The following is an 18,156-nucleotide window of genomic DNA, read 5'->3' as shown; positions in this document are numbered from 1 at the left end:
GTCCAGAAAACACTGCGGGCAGGCTTGGGAGCTTCAGCAGGGATGAGATCCAACTAGAGACAGATGAAGTCACCAAATGAATTTAGTTTTGACCTATCCGGGCTTTCGCTGCCCCCCTCCTCCTCTCCGGCATGTATACATTCCGAGGTGAAAGGCTAAAGTAACACGCTGATTTACTCCAAGCATAACCTAATGGCAAATGGGATTTTGTAATACTATACAGCCCTCCTGACGGGGGGCCTGAGCAACCTCCAAGTGCCTCACAACCCTGCAGAGCCACGCTAGAGAGGCAGTGACTCAGCAGGAGATAGGCACTGAACATCCACGGGTGTCAGAAGAGCACAAGTCTGGGAAGAAGGGAAAACAGGAGGATTCGACAAGGGGAAATGCAAAGCCTTTCTCCTAACAGATAGCTGCTGTTTCCTACCAAGAGACTGCAGTACACTTTAAAAATGCTGGCTGTCCAAGGCAGGCAAAGCTAAGGAGCAGAGCACTCCCATGGTAAACCTCTCACGCTAGCTAAAGAGGGACTGCAGTACAGCTTTCCCACCCACAAATGATGCACTATGATACACACAGAATATATATGATAGCACAAAGACTTTGTAGTGCATCAACTCTTCTCTCTCCTACATTAAAAACAAGTGTAAATACGTACTGATTTATGCATTGCAATGTTTATTCTAACATTAATATACATATATGTCAGAATCACAGGTTATCATGAGTTGGAAGGTGCCCACCAAGGATCATTAAGTCCAACTCTCTGTTCTTGCAGAAAATGAGGCCCTTTTTAAGTGGCCTTCCTTCTAAGGGCACCTTCACTTTGAAAGTTCCAGGAGTGACACAAAGTAAGGGACAAGAAACAGCACAGCAACCACTCATGCAACCATCCCAGGACCCAAAGGTGAGCAGAGGTGCAAGAGCACAGCATGCATGACACAGCTGCTGAGGGATCAGCCAGGCAGCCAGCTCCCCTCCATCCCTGAACAAGTCATCCTGGCAGGAAGGTGACAACACTGATCAGGGGTACAAGACACCATTTATTTTAAGCCCTGAAGTTGTAAACAAGCATGTGACAACAGATGAAGCAACAGGCAACCATACTAGCTGCTTTCACTGGTGCATCACTCTCTAAAACATGGCTGTGTATTTTTATAACAAAAATATTAAGCTTTAGTATGGTTGCCCAGGCTTCCCACTGCTATCACAGCTCTACTGCCATTTGGGGAGAAAGGAGAAGCACCAGGCTTTCTGCTGGGAATGAGGGACCAAGCTCCAGACAGCACCTGTGACACGAACCAGCTGGCAGTCCCCTGCCAGCACTGCCTCCGCAGACCACTGCACCGACACACTGCAGAGCTTTTTATTAGGTTCTAAGGCCAACCTCTCTCCCTCTTCTCCCTCAGCCACTGGTGAAAACCAGACTAAAAATAATATTGCTGATAATAATAAATCTTGGATTTCTGACATCTCCAATGTTGTTGATATAGGCCCAAATAAATACCCCTGTCACTGGCTTATTACAAACTCCCTACAAACCATTTTTAATATCAGACAGACTGCAAGTGTTAAGACTACAGCCACAACACTTAATTTTGGTTTTGGATACCAAAATAACTTGACCTCTTCCCATATTCTGGTTAACACTGTAATAGACAAGAAAGCAGTCTTAAATTATTCTGGTGCTCAACATACCACCAGTAAATGACATCTTAAGAATTAACCCTACCAAGTACTATCTAGAACAGGGCTGAACTTCTAAGAGCAATTGCTTAACTGCTACAATAATTTTGGAGCAACTAAAACTAGAATTCACTAATCCTGGATGAAGTAAATTGCCCTGTAGGAACATTCTAGCTCAGCCATCTGTGATTTATGTAACATATTACTCTTGCTGTGTGCCAGTAACCACAGAATGATTTTACCATTGTTGCAGTACCAACATAATTGGTGTCTACCAGCATCAAGTAAAGCTTCCCCAAAACCTTTTTTTTCAACCATGTTGGTCTTTGAAGGTCTGTGAAACTGCCACTTTCGGACAGATTTTAACTTTTAACATCTTCTGCCTATCTAAAGGGGGAAATCCCCAAAGCTTTGTTTTCAAAATAATGTTCTTCAGAAGGTGCTTACTGCTTTGATGTAACTGTGATTGTAGAAACAAAATTAGTTACAACACTCTTTATCTACAAGCCCCGGTAAAGCCTTGCACCTTAAGGTAAGAGAAGGATAGATGTACTGTTTAATAGGATTTGGCCTCCTTTCATGGAATATCTTGAGGTCGATTCCTAAAGTGTATTGCTTCCAGCTGGCAAACAGCGGCATTACCAAGTTCAACTCTCACAATAAACAAGGAAGAAAAAAGTTTATTGCTTCAATGGCCTTCAACTACATGTAAGTACAGTTAAGAAGGTAATCTGGATTGCAATGTGAATATTTAGTTACTCCAAGCCTCTCAGTGTTGCTGGAGGCCATGCGACAAAACAGTTCTGCACCACTCCCTGGAAAAGCACTTCAAACTAAACAGACATCTGACACAGTTTAAGAGCCATGCTCATAGTTAAAACATTTTCTGCATATTAAACTTATCAATAATGCTAAAATTTTCTGTGTGAAAAAAAGCTACAGTCCCTTAAAAGCAGAGCAAGCAATTTATCAGCTGTTAACTTCTAGACATAATCTGTGGTTGCAATGTACATAATTAATTTTATAACACAGCAAAATGATGCCTTTGCTCTGCTGTGTCTCTACAAACTTTTGATCATCCCTGGGTACTAAACTGCAGAAGTTGCTCCCAGTAATTTAGAGAATGCAATATGAAATTATATGAATATGAATTAATATACTGCTGCAGCAGAACTATAGCTTTCACAAGAATTAAACTATCTTTGATATTTATGAAGAGAAAATGTTTGATATTGAAGAAGTCATACTGAGACTGCATACATGTATTTTTCTTTTCCATTTGAAACCTTTGATGACAAGGCTGATTTCACCTCCCTGGAAGTACAAAAGTTGTTTCCAGATGATATTCCTTTCATTTTTAAAGCACATGATTTCGTTACTTTTTAAGTCACGAACTGTTTATGTTTATTAGAGTTACAGAATGGGATCATAAACTGGCTTGGGTAGGCAGGGAACTCCAGAGAGATCTGCTCCAGCTCCACCCTCATGGTCACTGCAGAAATAGCAAGAGAAGGCTGCTGATGAACCCATTTGTCTCAGTTTCAAGTCCCTCCAAGGACAGATATTCTGCACCCTCTTTGGGTAATTTCTGGTGTTTGACCATCCCGGCTTGTGTAAACATTTCTTCCAATATCCAAAGTACTCTTTACTGCTGCAGCTGCTGACGGCCATTGCCTCTCATCCCTTCCCTTTCTTCAGAGAAGAACCTGGCTCCATCTTCTTCACACACAGTCTCCCACTAGACAGATAAGACTGCAATGAGATCTTCCCCTCTCCTGAGCTGGCTCCTATCCAGACTGACCAAACAGAGTCACAAGCTCCAGCCCCCTGACCATCCTGGTGTCCCTCTGCCACACTCACTTCAGTTTGTCATTGTCCCTCTCAAACTGAAGAGGCCAAATCCAGACACGGTATGTGAGATGTGGTCTCAGAGGCAGCAGAGGGGAAGAATCACTTCCCCAGAGCTGCTGGCTACATGCCTGCCGATGCAGCCCAGCACGGGCTTGGCCTTCTTCCCTGCAAGAGCACACTGCTGACTCATGTTCCTCTTGTTCACCAGCACCACCAGGTCCATACTGTGTAACCCTTCAGGAACAACTGGGGGGTGTGCATAATGTGGTAGTGGAAAAAAACACCTCACCATATTAAAAATAGAGTTGCTTGAGAGACAAGTCAGTTCTACAGCATCCCTACTGCTGTGGAACTCATTTCACACTTGGGAACCACAGATTAAAAATGTGCACTAGAGAGCCAAACCTCTGCAGGCAGAAATATGCAGAATAACAAAATGGTTTGGGTTGGAAGGGACCTTAAAGATCATACAGGTCTAGCCCCTCTGCCATGGGCAGCAACACCTTCCATTACACCAGGCTGCTCAAAGCCCCATGCAACCTGGTCCCGAACATTTCCAGAAACAGAGCATCCACAACTTCTCTGAGCAACATGTTTCAGTGTTCCATCACCCTACACTAAAGAATTTATTCTTAATACCTAATCTAAACATACTTTCAGTTTGAAGCAATTGCCCCTTATCTAACAACTACATACCTGTTGGAGCACTTGGTAAAACCCCTGTAAAAAGTCCCCCTCCAGCTCTCTTGCAAGCCCCCTTTAAGTATTGGAAAGCTGCTCTAAGGTCTCCCCAGAGCCTTCTCTTCTCCAGGCTGAGTAACCCCAGGTGTCTCAGCTTGTCTTCTTTGCAGATATATTAAAGGAAGCAAAAAAAGTGAACGATAATATTTCTTATGCCTCCTTGAATCTGACAACCAGCACAACATCAATGTGTTGACTGAAAACAGTGTATTTAGACCCTGTTTCAGAATCTACATCATGTATAACTTCAAAACATTATTATGGGCAAGCAGCGATATGGATCCCAAACAATTCAATTCAGTAAAATATAACAAACACCATTCTGCATAACAAGGTTTCCAACAGAATGACTAATTACAACTGAATGCTGTCCTTTTGGGAAAATGTATCCCTTCTATCCAACCAATTACCACTGCTTCCCTGTTCTCAGCACTCCCACACACCATGGTCTTTCTGTATAAACAAGCTCCCGTGGGACTTTCATATCACTGGGTTATGTGTTGCGCTTCCATACAAACAATTACTCATAGATTCTATAGTTATTTTAACAAGCTATGATTTGTGTAACACTGAATCCATAAGTAAAACAAATGAGTATTCTACTTCAAATATTTCAGTGTTTCCTATCCATGATATTACTGGACCAGATCCACAGAGATTAACCTTAAGAAGCGAAGCATAACAACTGTGTAAGATTTGCCTAAAATGAATTTTCATTCCCCCAAAATTGTTTAATACATACTGCCAGCAAGCCCTTCTGAGCATCAACACTGCATTCCAGAGTGACAGGAAAGAATTTGCATTCATGTGCATCTCTGAATAATTACAGCTGCTTGGGTAGAAAATCTGTATGGTACTACGGAACCCTGCTGCAGTGGGGGAAATCCACTTGAATTGCTCCTAAAAGATAAAACTGAAGTGTGCAGATCTCAGCTAAGGGTTCCACTGAGATCTCTCTCAGGGTTCCAAATTGCCTAGAAACCTAATATTGAAAATTAAGCCTCTGAAACCATACAATGCAAGGTGGTCATACACAAGGCCAGAAGATCAACAGCACAACCTGCATGGCATATTTCTCTCCAGGCAGAATGATTTGGCACAGTTGTAGGATTTCCTACGGAAGCTACATCCTTAAGTCTGGATTCACTGATGAATGTTTACACTTCCTGTTTGGATAGCATAGCAAAAAGCCACTAACACAAATGCACCCTTCACTAATCATGGAGCTCTATGGGAAACAAGAAATTATTTCAGAGTGGCTAAACTAAGACATTTAATGGGTGTGCTTCCAGTACACAGAGCCTTCTCTACAAAGTATTTGATAACTTAGTATACCACTAGAAAACTAGACAAACTTTTGTCAAAATATCACAGGTAAGATTTTAATCTTGAATTAAATATTTCACAGCACAAAGCAGTAGAACTGTGCTAAAAATAAGATAACAAAAAACACCAAAACAACACTCTTTTTAAAAGACAACAGTTAAATGCATGTTTAGTAAATTTTATAGCTGATATTCCTTTCCTGCTCCCACCTAATCATACTGCAACAATACGAAGAAGATGCTTTACCGGTGAGTCAGGCAGCAGAGATCTGAGCAAGATCCAAACAGCTACGCAGCGCGCAGCTAACGCCATCCCCAAAAGAAACACGGATGTTTTCCATTTACATTCCCTAGCACTGATCCTGGAAGTGAGCGATCAGTGCTGCTAGCTGGAGGCCAGGATTCAGGGAGGGAGAAGGATGCAAGCAGCCAAACACTGTCCCCGTACAGCGCGAGCCTCGCTGCTGCTGCCACCGCACCACGGCCTTCGTGCCATCCCACTCAGTGGCTGGCGTGATTGAGAACAGATGTGGCAAGACCACTCGTTTTCAATTATCAAACAAAGGCTGAAAGTTGCACTTCCAAAATGAAAAGCTGGCATATTATTTATCTGCTTCCTTACCAAGCCTTTGCTATAATTAGCTTTGGGCATGAGGAAGGAGAAGAGACTGTCAAATTAAACTAACCTCCCCACTAAACCCCAAAACCTCTGAAGATATATTTAAAGAGTCACACATGCAAATGCCAAGGCTTGAAATGTAGACCTACCACACATTTTCTTTTCTTAGTGGCTCCCAAAACAAGTTTTATATCACAAAAGGTTAGTCCAGGTATGCCCCCTGGAAGAACATTCCTGTGGTCCAGATGAGGTAACTGCATCTCCCTCAAATGAGCCAAAGAAATAGCTTTAATCAAGGTCTCTTGCTCCACAGCTCCACCTCCAAATCACCTTTCTTTCATAATGCAGCATATTTTTCAGTGCCTGTTTTCTAGGAAGACTAGAATGAAGACACTAGGCAGAATCCAAAATGTCTGTTTCTGAAAGTGCCAGCATCAGGTTCAGTTCTCACGTGCCCCAAATTTGCTCCTTTTTCCCGTTAATATACCGAAAACACATTGCTGTTGCTATGCAGCTCAACAAGGTAGTTTAAAAAAAACCCACATCACACAACAAAAACCAGAATGCAGCCTCCCACCTACAGGATGTTTCTGAAACCCAAGGAGCCTGGGTGCAAATTAGGTGTTCTCAGACCATTATGGTGAGAGCACTTGGGTGTAAGCTGAGGAGTTTGCTCTCTCTGAGAATTACTTCAGTTTCCTTACACAAACTGGGCTGTCTATGGTGTGTTTTCTCCCCTCTCTCCCCAGTCACTCACTCTTAGCCCCTGATTTAAACAAATACCTCCAGCCCCCAAAACACTATGAAGGTATTTCCTTCAAGGAAGATCTAAATCCAGGCCAACAGAGATATCCCAATAATGCAGGCAGGAACTATCTAGGTTTCAAACTACTGATGCAGTATCGAGTACAGTCATCCTTCTAACCCTCAGAGACTTTTACATACACTCACATGTGATTCTAAGTTACCTTCAGTTTCACCCTGTGCTTTTTGAGGAAAAAAAATCTTCTTCCCAGCAGAAGATTCTCACCAAAACAGCTCTCTCTAGGTAGAGTACTGCCTAAGCAGAAAACAAGATTAAAGAAGAACAGCAGTGGCAGCAATAGGAAGACAGCTTCGTGAAAGTGAAAGAAGAGAAAATAGAGGGTACCTAAGCTGACAGGAAACAAGGAAAGATGTCTGCCATGGTCCCTCCTTAATGCTGGCTAGTCAGCTGCTTGCTCTAAGTCATCAGGACGGTCTTTTCCCTGATACATACTATCTTGTTGCAATCCAGACGCTTTGCACACATGGGGGTTATCACAGCTACGACTTTTAGAAAAGCATGGATCAGATTTATAGGGTGTAATTTATGTTACTTTGTTAATGGGGTTTTTAAACATTTGTTATTTTTTTCCTGCTTTCAATAAAATCTAGGGCAAAATTCTCGTAATCTGCAATAAAACTGTTAGGTCAAGAGCAAATGCCTCTGAAAATAAAGATTCACTTATTAATACACTTAATAGCATTTGCTTTGACTGGCATTTACAGTTTCAGAAGCCACGCCTATCTTTGTGAAGTGAGAAGACAACTCACTGCTTTTACTCTGTATCTTCTCAATTCTCAAGCTTGGGCCTTTATATATTAATTTTATCAATACAAATGGTCTTTTTAACTTCACTGTAACTGCCTGCTCACCATATTCAGTGGAAGCTAATTTTAGAGCAAGAAATTCCTTCTGCCCAGAGTACGGCAGAGCCAAAAGTCCCCTTTGAACCCTGAGTAAAGCCACACCTGTGGAAGGCACAGTCACCAGAGACAGCGGCAGCTCCTGCCGAGGGAAGGATGCTCTCTGCTGCCCAGGGCCAGCCTGCCTCCGGCAATTCACTGGGAGTTTGGGAGGCAAAGACCAAAACCAGACATCGCTATAATGTAAATCTTGACTTTCAGCATGGAAGTTATCAGCTCATACTGCTGTAAAAGGCAGCCAGATATGCTCTGTAACACCCCACAACTTATTCCAGCAGCGGGTGAGGAAATCACCACTGCTATCTAGCTTTCATTATTATGCACAGCACCATCACTCATCTGCTTACACAATGAATTCTAGAATGAAGACAACACTCAGGAAAAACAAATATTTAAAACAGATAACATTAAAAAGGTACACACTCATAGATAAAAACTAAACCAGAAATACTTTTTCCTTTTAGCCTAGTAATTTGAAGAAAAATAATCAGGAAGACGGGGCCCTTCCCCTCTGCCTCATGCAAGTTCTGGGTAGAAAACTAAATATAGCCAGGGAATGAAGGGCCAGAAAACCATTTTTCTAGCAACACACAGAGAGAAAGCGGAAGTAAAGCACAGTATCCTGCAAAGTACAACAGTTTGTGTCTTTAGGACCAGGGTGGTTTAGACTAGGTATGCCATTTGAACTTAGAAGTATTCACTCTTAATACTTTAGCTTTTAAAAATATGATGAGCTGATCAACCACACAAGATACCTGGCAAAAAAAAAGCACTGCAAACACGTCCTATTTAAAAAAAAATAAAAATCTCCACACAGCTGTTGATTTGGTTTCTCATTGAATTTTTTCAGCCATCTTTGAACACAGAAGTAAAACTATCATTTAATGTAATACCGTCCTCAGAAATTACCCAAAGTCTGCTTCGGGACAGCAAAAGACACCTCAGTATGAAATTTTAAGCAGTCTCCCAATCTGAAGCATTTCACTTGAGCAATACAGATCGATTACAGTTATTAACTCCAAAAGGTAACATCACCCTGTGACTAAATTTTATGCCAAAGTGCCTGGTTTCCATTTACCAGCTAAGTAGAGCTGGATGAGAAACTTAACACCTTGGGCCTGTATGTCCCAGTCTGCAAAATATAATATGTTCTTTGGAAGACTTGGGAAAACTATTTGTGGCTTTGCATACAGAGCACACGGCTGGGACTCGTGGTATAGGCTTAATTCCCTGCTGCATCCTCAACTCCGTGGATAACTTCCAGCAGCTCTTTCCATGTCAGCTTCCTAGTCTGTAAAACAGTGCAACCTGCAGCTGTTTGTAAATCTGCTTCAGGAGCTGCATATCAAATATTTGGTAAAACCTGGTATTAGAAATAGCAAAGGGTTTTTTTTTTTTAGGTCTAAGAATATCTAACCTGATGAACACAAATTTTCTGATCAGTAAAGACTACTTCTGTTTTAAAATACTTATGAAACAGAACATGTCAAAAGTTGTAAAATGAGAAAGCGTTTCTGTTACTACGGGAGAGAAGGATCAAAAGGCAAATACTGAACCTCTCTACACATGGTAGATGCAGATTAACTTAGGAGCAAAGCTGCAGGATGCAGAAGTGTTTTAGCTTTGTACAACTGCTCATCTGCTGTCAAGCTCTAGGGTGTGTTTAATGACATATTTATTTCATATTCCTAGATGGAAGAAGCCAGCCCAACAATCAGAGGCATAGCAACCTGATGTGTCATATGGTGAGGTCCAGCAAGCTGCTCCAGAAGTCTGGAATGGCACTGACAGTCCAGTCTGGCAGCAGGCACTAAAGTGATGGAATTCATCTGTTGTACCCAGTCATCTCCTGCTGCCACTCACACTGAACAAGGACCGAACTTGCTACCAAAGATTGTCATGGAAGTTAAAAGCCATTTTTTTCCAGTATCAAGCAGAAGTTTCACCACAGTTTTCATGTATTTTCTGTAATGTTTCTCTTCTGTTACATTTGACATTTACTTCCTAAAGGATTTTAGCTACAGATGGAAGCAAGTTAAGTACCATTCTCCCTTTCCCCTGGAGAAAGGAAGAAATCAACAGATATGGGAGTTATGACTCTGTAGAACCTGGTAAGTTTCCAAAAGGAAAAAAAACAGCCTAAATAGAATTCCCCAGTGGAAATTTTTATTTGTGCATTAAAGATTTATTTCTGAAATATATTGAACTGGATTAATTATTTATTGCCCAAAAATAACATGCAATCAGTAGCTCTGTATTTCTTTATATTGCTCTAGAGAGGGACACAAATCACTAAAAGACTAAGGAGTATTCCTCTGGATGGAAGGCTATTCAGATGCAGAGTATCTTCACAATTTCTGGAAAACTGGGCAAGCGATATAGTTATTCCTGTCATCACATGCTGAACACAGCAGCCTCACAAAACATCTTTTCTAGACATAGTTCAGCGTATGATATGACAGGCAAAAGGACAAGAAAACTGAATGACTATAGAAAAACACATGCAAACCTACTGAAAAAGAAGAATGGAGAACCCCATGTAACAGAGGTTTTCCAAATAACTCTTCTGAAGGAAACAAGTTAGCAATTAGTGGTACCTATGACGTCAGAATAGCGGTAGATGCATGGCACTTCAAATTTATTTCATATTTCTGCTTAGCTGGACGATGGAAGTACAGCTTTCCCCTAAAACAGAATCTTGTACTTCTCAGCTGAAATTTAAGCATAGGAAGTGAGAGCTCCAGGCTTTCTGCAAGTAGAAATAGGTCCTTGCAAAAGCAATTTTGCTACTTTGTGCGAAATGTACACAAAGTATCAGAGAGAGACACAGACTAGATTTTGTGCAATTCAAACTAACCACACACTGGGATCTCCGACGCATTTCACACACGCCCGTCAGTGTGTGATCGACAATGAGATTCACTGTTAAGGTTATTAATGGCCAAATGCCGGTAGCAGCTCCGTTATTTCTCAGCAGAAGAAAAAAGACTGCGATTTCCTTCAGACAAACAAGCCAAGTCATCCACGTTTGTTTTCATGTATTCGAGCTTACAACTCGCCACTTTAGTCAGATATTTGAGAGCAGCATCATTTCCTGCTGCTTGAAAACCAGCTTTAAGGGGCGTGTTCTCTGCAGAGGCACTGCTTGCTGTCATCCAGGCAGCATTTAAAATAACTGTATATTGACATAAGGAGACACCGGCCGTATTATCGCCCTTCGAGTCGGCAGCAAGGAGCACATCAAACCAGTTGCGTTCCGGGCTGCGCCGCGACCCTTATCAAACAATGCAAACAATTTTAATGAGCTTATCTGCCGGAACATATTGTCGGAGATGTTAATGCAGAAGCGCGGCCAGCAACGCATGCCAAACGATTCATCAAAAAATGCCTACAACTGCGACAAAAGACGGGTGTCCCCCCCGCCCCCCCCAAACGAGAGACGATAAATAAACACAAAATGGGGCTGGCGGGGAGCGGGGGGCGGGGATGGAGCCACCCTCCCCCGCGCAGGCACCGGGAGAGCTGTCACCCCCGCCCCGAGGAGCGGGGGGCGGCTGTCACCCCCACACCGGCGTGCGGGGGGCGGGCACTGCCCGGTGCCCGGTTCCCGGTGCGGTTCTCCCGGCCGGGCAGGGGCTGCCCGCGCCCCGCCATCCGCGGCCGCCGCCTCCCGCACGGCGCCGCCTCCCTCCGAGATCCGCAGCGAGGTGCTGCGGCTCTTTTCCAAGGGGAGCTGGCTGCCTGCGCGGGGGGCGTTCTTGCCTTCATTTTTATTTCCCCCACCTCTTTATTTTATTTTTTTTCCCCCCCTTTAATTATCATTTTTAACCGCCTTTCTTCCGCCCGGGCGCGGCGAGCCCCCGCACGCATCCCGCCTATCCCCCGAGCGCTCCGCAGCCGGACAATGCGGGGCCGGGGGGAGAGGAGGGGGCTGCAGCCCGCCCGCCTTATGCAACCGCCCCCCGCGCCGCCGCAGCCCCCCCGCAGTACCTGTAGGAGCGCTCCCCCCGCACCGTGTGCTTCCTGAAGGGGATGATGGTCCCGTTATCCTGGATGATGTCGTTGTTGTTCTCGCCATTTGGGGACAGGGCTTGGGTCGGTCCGGGCATTGGCGCTCCCGCCGCTCCGCAGAGCCCCGCGCTGCTGCCGCTGCTGCTGCTGCTGGTGTGCGGAAGGTGGCGGCAGCCGCGACTCTGCCGCCCGCCCGCCCCGCCCCGCCGCGCGTCAGCCCCGCCGCCGCCGCCGCCGCCACACGTGACCGCCCCTCGCCATGGCAACCGGCCGGCGCCGCGCTGCGCCCGGGGACGGCAGCGGGCACGGAGGGGAGGGGAGGCAGAGAGAGGGGCCCGCCCCGCCCCGCGCCCCCACACAAAGAGCCGCTCGCCCCGGGGGTGCGCCGCAGCCGCCGGCCCCCGCGGCGGAGCGGCCCGAGCGGTGCGGCGGCCCCCGCTCGGCGCAGGCACAGACAAAGCACCAGGACACCCCCCACACGCGCCCCGGCCGCGCACGGCGGTCCCGCCGCCCCCGAGCCCGTCCCTGCACCCGTCCCTGCACCCCTGGGCGGCGCAGAAACGCCGCCCCTCCCGTCGGGACCGCGCCGGGCCCCTGCCCACAGCCGCCTGTGACAGCCGCGTGTGCGCCCGGCTTGTGCGAGACCAGCGGAGACCTCGACGCCCGATGCCTCATCATCACCCTCCGTGCCCCGGTACCTCAGCATCGTCCGCCTTTTCCCCACACCAAGGAGCTATCGGGCTCAGGCTCCTTCCTTTGAAGGAGTCCGCACGCCGGGCTGCTCGGTTACAGAGAGCCGAGCCGCTGCAGGGAACACCGCCCAGCTCTGCCCAGCATCTCCCCTCGGCGCGGGTGTGCCGGGGGCTTTGGCCATCCCCACCGCACAAAGCCCGCCCGCACGGGCTGCAGCTCGCAGCAATCACAGCCTGGGTTTTGTGTTTCATACGGTAAGCGCTTTATTTTTAAAAAGTGCATAAATATTAAGTGACGTGAGACTAAAAGATGTAAAAAATCATGGACTCCTAATAATAAAACAGCACACGAAGGTCTTAGTTATTTTATGGGGTTTTTTTCCCTCGGTTCCTGTCTGCTACTCCACCTGCATTTCCACCGCAAGCTTCAGGATGTTCAAGTCACCAAGCTCTGTATCCCTGTTTACAACTTCACTGGAGAGCACAGTACAACACCTGACATCTCCAACATTCTGCTGCTCTCAGGCTTGCACAGAAAAAAAAAAAAATGATGGCACATCCTTTAAAATCTTCCTTGGATCAGAAACGAGAAGGGAAGAGACTTGCCAAGGCAGTAACACTGAACTGCTGGCACTGCTAGCACCACCAGTCACACAGCCCTCATCTCTTCCTCCTCTTCTTCTAGAAGAGTTTTTGCATCTTCTCCAGTCCATTTCCCCCTGCAAAGCTCTATGTTTTCTGCACATCTCCCCTTGCCTTTGTGCTTCAAAGTTTGACATTACCACAGATCAATGCAGGTCATCCTCAGGAGCAGACCTGAACTTCCCTGTCATCAAAACCTACCCTCATATCCCAATAGTGCATTGAACCCCACACTTCTATCACAGTAGAAAAATACTGTCCAGCTGCTTACAAATTGTTTTCTCTAAGCAGAAACCAATAAGGGTGGCTAAAGGCACAGTCTCTAAACAGATCTGGCATGACCTCAAGGCTGTTAGATACTAAATATTTGGGCTGCTCTATTAACATCTTTAAAAATACATGCCCCCAAGTCCAACTCTCTTTTTAAAAGAATTTTAAGATGGTATTTCCAACAAAAGCCATGTGAGTATTTTGAATATGTTCTCAGAGACACATGCTGATATTTTAACTCAGAAGTTATGACATATGAGTCTGATCAGGTTTCTACCTCTGATTTTTTTCTGCACAAAGAAAGTGACTTAATGAAATTTTAATTAATCTTTACCTAATCTTTCAGACTGAAATGGCACTATGGAAAGCTTAGTTTACATGATTACATTCATAATATAGACCATTCACAGAGCGCTTATAAGGTGAATAAAATCAGTAACACCAACTGCACAACACTTGGACTGCTGAGAATCTCCTTGGATTTAAATCAGATGTATAGATTAACACACATTTTAGAGCAATCTCTAACTAGGCTCAAGTCAGTCTGCCAATTTGCCACTGTCCTCTGCACATCAAGACAGGGAATCTTACTTATACTTTCTGCCAGGTTTTCAAATATAGTCAAATTTATCTTCTGTAACCAATCTATGGACATTTGCAATTGGCACACTTCATTGAAAAAAATTTCATTCATCTGGTAATTGGAGGAGTCTTTTTCAAAACAAGTGACAAAAAACATTCTGTTAAAAAGGCCAGTAAGTGTCTCAGTAACACTCAAGAACATGAAGAAGCCAGAAATGCTACGTGGTGACAGAATATAAAAATAATCTATAGCAGGTCTTTATCTGCCAGACATAACCCTACCTGCTCTGCTAGGGAGCAAGCAGTAAAACACTCTGCAACCCTAACTTGTAAAAACATTTTTATTTCTTCACCAGTGGCAAAGAATAGAAGCTTCTTTATTCAAGTCTCTAAAGCTGTTTAAAACATGTACCAACAAAGCTACAGAAGAGAGGTGAAGGTGAGGAGAGCATGGCAGCCTTGCTTCAGACCTCTTCTGGCCTCTGCATTAGGACTCATGGTCAGAAGAGCACATTCCCTCAGCACAGTACCTTATCTTTATGGAGGCTGAGCCAGGCATCAGCAGAAGCAGCCTGGTACGGGTTTTCAGAAAGCACATGTTTCAGTGTGCTTCAGTCGATCTAGCACAGCCTGGGGGGCTCTGGGTGCAATCTGGGTGCAATATGCACTGCGTTCCCTCTACCTACATCTCTGTTTCTGGGCACTGCGTGGCCCACAAGCACAACTCCTGTCTTGAAGTGCTGGAAGCCACCAGCATCTTCCTCCCACTTCCATCATTCTAAGCTAAAAGGTCTCAAAGAAAGAGGAAACCTGTTACTGTTATTACATGTCTGTGCATCTGTGCTGCCTTCATATATTTATACATGTATTAGGCACACAAATAGAGAGTTGATCTGAAGAATACAAGGTCAGAATTGGTGTTAATAAAAAGCTCCACCTGTGGTATGCTGAAAATACCAAAATCTGGTATCACAAGCAACGTGCTGACTAAGCAAAGCCAAGAGCCAGGAAAGCAATTAATGCCGAAGTGTGGAATTACAAAACCTGATGTAACAGATCTTCTGCACTGAGACCACAGAGGCAATGGCTGAAAGGGACCTATGGAGGTCATCCAGTCCAATCTCCCACTTGGAGCACGATCATCACTAATATGAGATCAGGTCACATTTGGTGGCATGATTGTAATCAATCCAAATCTTGAAAATTTCCAAGGATGGAAATACCACATCCTCTCAAGACCACCTGCTCCTGTGCCATGCTAGCCACACAGCAAGTCCCAGGTGTACTGCTGATGCAAAAAGCACCACTCCACCACATGACATTCATTCCAGTACTTTGACTTCTGCTGTGGTGAACCAGGTAGAGAGAATAGTAGCAAGTACTGGAATAGGCCTAAACATCATTCTTCAAAATCTGGTTCCTCCTTCCTCTTCAGAGCTTTTATTTTCAGTTCCTCTCTCTTTACTTGCTCTAAGCCTCACTTACTGCAGTAGGAAGGCCATGAGGCTTAATTTATAACAACTGAGAGTAAAATCCTCTAAAAGCCCAAAATGTAGCACTAGAAACACCTCAGGCATACATACTCAAGCCAGAATTTTATATTAGGCAGCTAATGTGGAAATAAATTATAAATATTTTAATGCTGATAAGCAATCAATGTAAAGTCTGACAGCAGAGGTGATGGCTCGGCTAGCAACTTCTGCTGATACATTTGTGAGGGGATAAAAAAACCCCACACACGGTTTTAGGGAGTATTTCATGACATAGCCAAACTATAAATACAATTAATGATTGCAGAAATTCCCCACCGCTTGGATAACTTTGGGGTAGTGGGAGGAATAGGGAGTGAGACTAAGAAAAACACATTTAACCCTAGTGTGGCCAGCAAGCATCCCTCTTCTCTGACATCTTTGTTCATGTTCAAGCTCGTAAAGCAGTCAGTGTGATATTGCTTGCAGTCTTCTCAGAATAGAACCCAGCTACAAACTGCAGCAAACATCATGCAAGTGTAAGTATTTTGGGCCATGTATATCACTTTTCTGAGGAATTTAATGAACATTCCTGTCACAAATGCAGTCTTTCCCACCGGGGAAAAAAACCTTGAGACTAGATTCCAGAAAACAGTTGGAAGGTTGCAATAACTTTTGGAAAGCAGCAGTCCTGAGCAATGTAGCCTGCTTTTCTAATTTAACTATTCTCACAGTCTTCCTTTATCGCAATGAAGATTAACAGAATTCTGTAAAGCCACAAGTTTACACACTGTAGATTAAAATCAGTTAATTCTAGCACTCAAGTGTGTGTGTGTTTACAAGAAATCCATGCAGAAACAGTCTCTTCTGAAGGAGTTGGCCAACAGTGTTTAAATTTGAAAATAAGTTAATAAAGCAAATCAGGAAGAAAGTTTGGGATGAGCTAAAAGAAGTTACTCTGTTAAGCCTTGGACACACCTTGGATGTTCAAGGAAGTCCCAATTCATTAAGGTACGTTGACATACTTTATTCCCAGCATGGAGGAGATTCAGTAAGATGGGTATAACCAGGAGCATACTTAATTAGGCTGCGTCAGAATCAGCCTAATTTCTAAAGTTGCATTTAGCAGATTAGAAACAGAAGATTTAGGAGATCCAGATCTGCATGTTATCTGTGAGAAGTACCAGTGAGGTATCTACAACTGAATGTCCATTAGAGAGCACTGGCTTGTGCCAGCCTAAACTAGAGCACAGTTTTAACCTGTGACAATAACATGTCACACAGAACATCCATAAAGGGGTCAACAACAGCAGCGTTACTAGCACACCAAACATATATCAGACATTATGAGGTGCATGGCAAGTTTCAAGCTGACCTGGGTTTTGCAGAACTTGTGTTTCCTATTTTGCTGACATACTGTCAGCAACACTGATCAACCCAAAGGAAGACAGAGTGGCATAAAATCACTTCAGGTAAAAATTCAAAACTGTAACTTTACAGACTTTGTTTATGCAGCACTGAATAAATTGTCCCATTGCCATCCCATCACCTCATTCTATACCTTAAATTTCTGGGCATTTAAACTCACTATGGCAAACAGCAAATGATAATTTTGTCAGGACAAAGAAACACTGCATGAGTTGTATTAAAACAGCTACTTATCACTCCAGACATCCTGTAGACAAAGAATGAGCTTCCCACCCTTGGGGATTCTAGTGTTGCCACTTTAAGCAAAGTCTTGATTATTTGCCTTCCCTGGAGGGACACAGATAAAGAGGGAAAAAAAAAAAGAGAGGGCTGTCCCAATTACACAATGTGCATGGACTGCATCCCTATGAGGTAATTCAAGTCTATTTTTAAATATACAGACATATTTATATTTCAGAGTTCACATTTAACATTTTTAAAAGTGGTCTGTGCCTGTGAGGAAGAATAAAATAAATCCTGGAGTCTTTGTCCACTAAGCATACTCAAAAATTTAGTCTTATGAGCTGTAAATCCAATCTGACCATTAGTGCATGAATTGATTGCTAAAGAGAGATATCTTGTAGAGCCACAGACTGTGGGTGTTTTCCTTTAGAAAGGCCACAGTTACCTTTTATAGTTACTGTAGAAATCAAACAGAAATCAAAGGATTAATTCAAGATTCAAGAACTGGCTACAAAACAAGGACTTATGTTCACAGGAACACGACTTGGAAAACCCTTGAATAAGGTATTTTAAGACTAGTTGTATACTTTTAGTATTAATTCTTAGATTAAAATTAATAAATTGGTTTAGTGGATATTTATTAAATCCAATTAGCTAAATCCAGCTGCTTTAAAGAATAAACTCCCCAAATTCCTATTTAGAAAGAAGTATTCTTCAGTATAGATCAAAGGATTCCTCACTTAAAACATAAGAAGTTCACACCAAATAGCTGGAACATTTTTATCCAGTACTTTCTACATAACAAAAAGCTCCCGTGAGAGCAGGAAATACTTCAGTGAGGAATGGTTCCAAAGAGAAGGAATTTTTACTTCCATTAACTCCAGACTAAC

General features: G+C 43.8%; 1 protein-coding gene across 4 annotated transcripts in view; it reads right to left on the bottom strand.

The window, feature by feature from the left end:
* MAPRE2 (microtubule associated protein RP/EB family member 2) overlaps positions 1–18,156 on the bottom strand; it is a 99,941-nt gene that overhangs the window by 45,099 nt on the left and 36,686 nt on the right. The window contains exon 1 of one of the 4 annotated variants that reach the window (XM_058830803.1): positions 11,941–12,149. The exons of 2 other annotated variants lie outside the window; for them this stretch is intronic. In XM_058830803.1, the coding sequence (XP_058686786.1) occupies positions 11,941–12,059 (119 nt within the window). In that variant the 5' untranslated portion in view covers positions 12,060–12,149. Of the gene's footprint in view, positions 1–11,940; positions 12,150–18,156 lie in introns of those variants that run through there. One more of the 4 variants, XM_058830805.1, reaches the window with a different exon arrangement.

The sequence above is a fragment of the Poecile atricapillus genome, chromosome 2 (assembly GCF_030490865.1).
Source record: "Poecile atricapillus isolate bPoeAtr1 chromosome 2, bPoeAtr1.hap1, whole genome shotgun sequence".
NCBI classification, from domain to species: Eukaryota; Metazoa; Chordata; class Aves; order Passeriformes; family Paridae; genus Poecile; species Poecile atricapillus.
The sequence above is the reverse complement of the archived record's forward strand: the minus strand, read 5'-3'. Positions and strand labels throughout refer to the sequence as shown.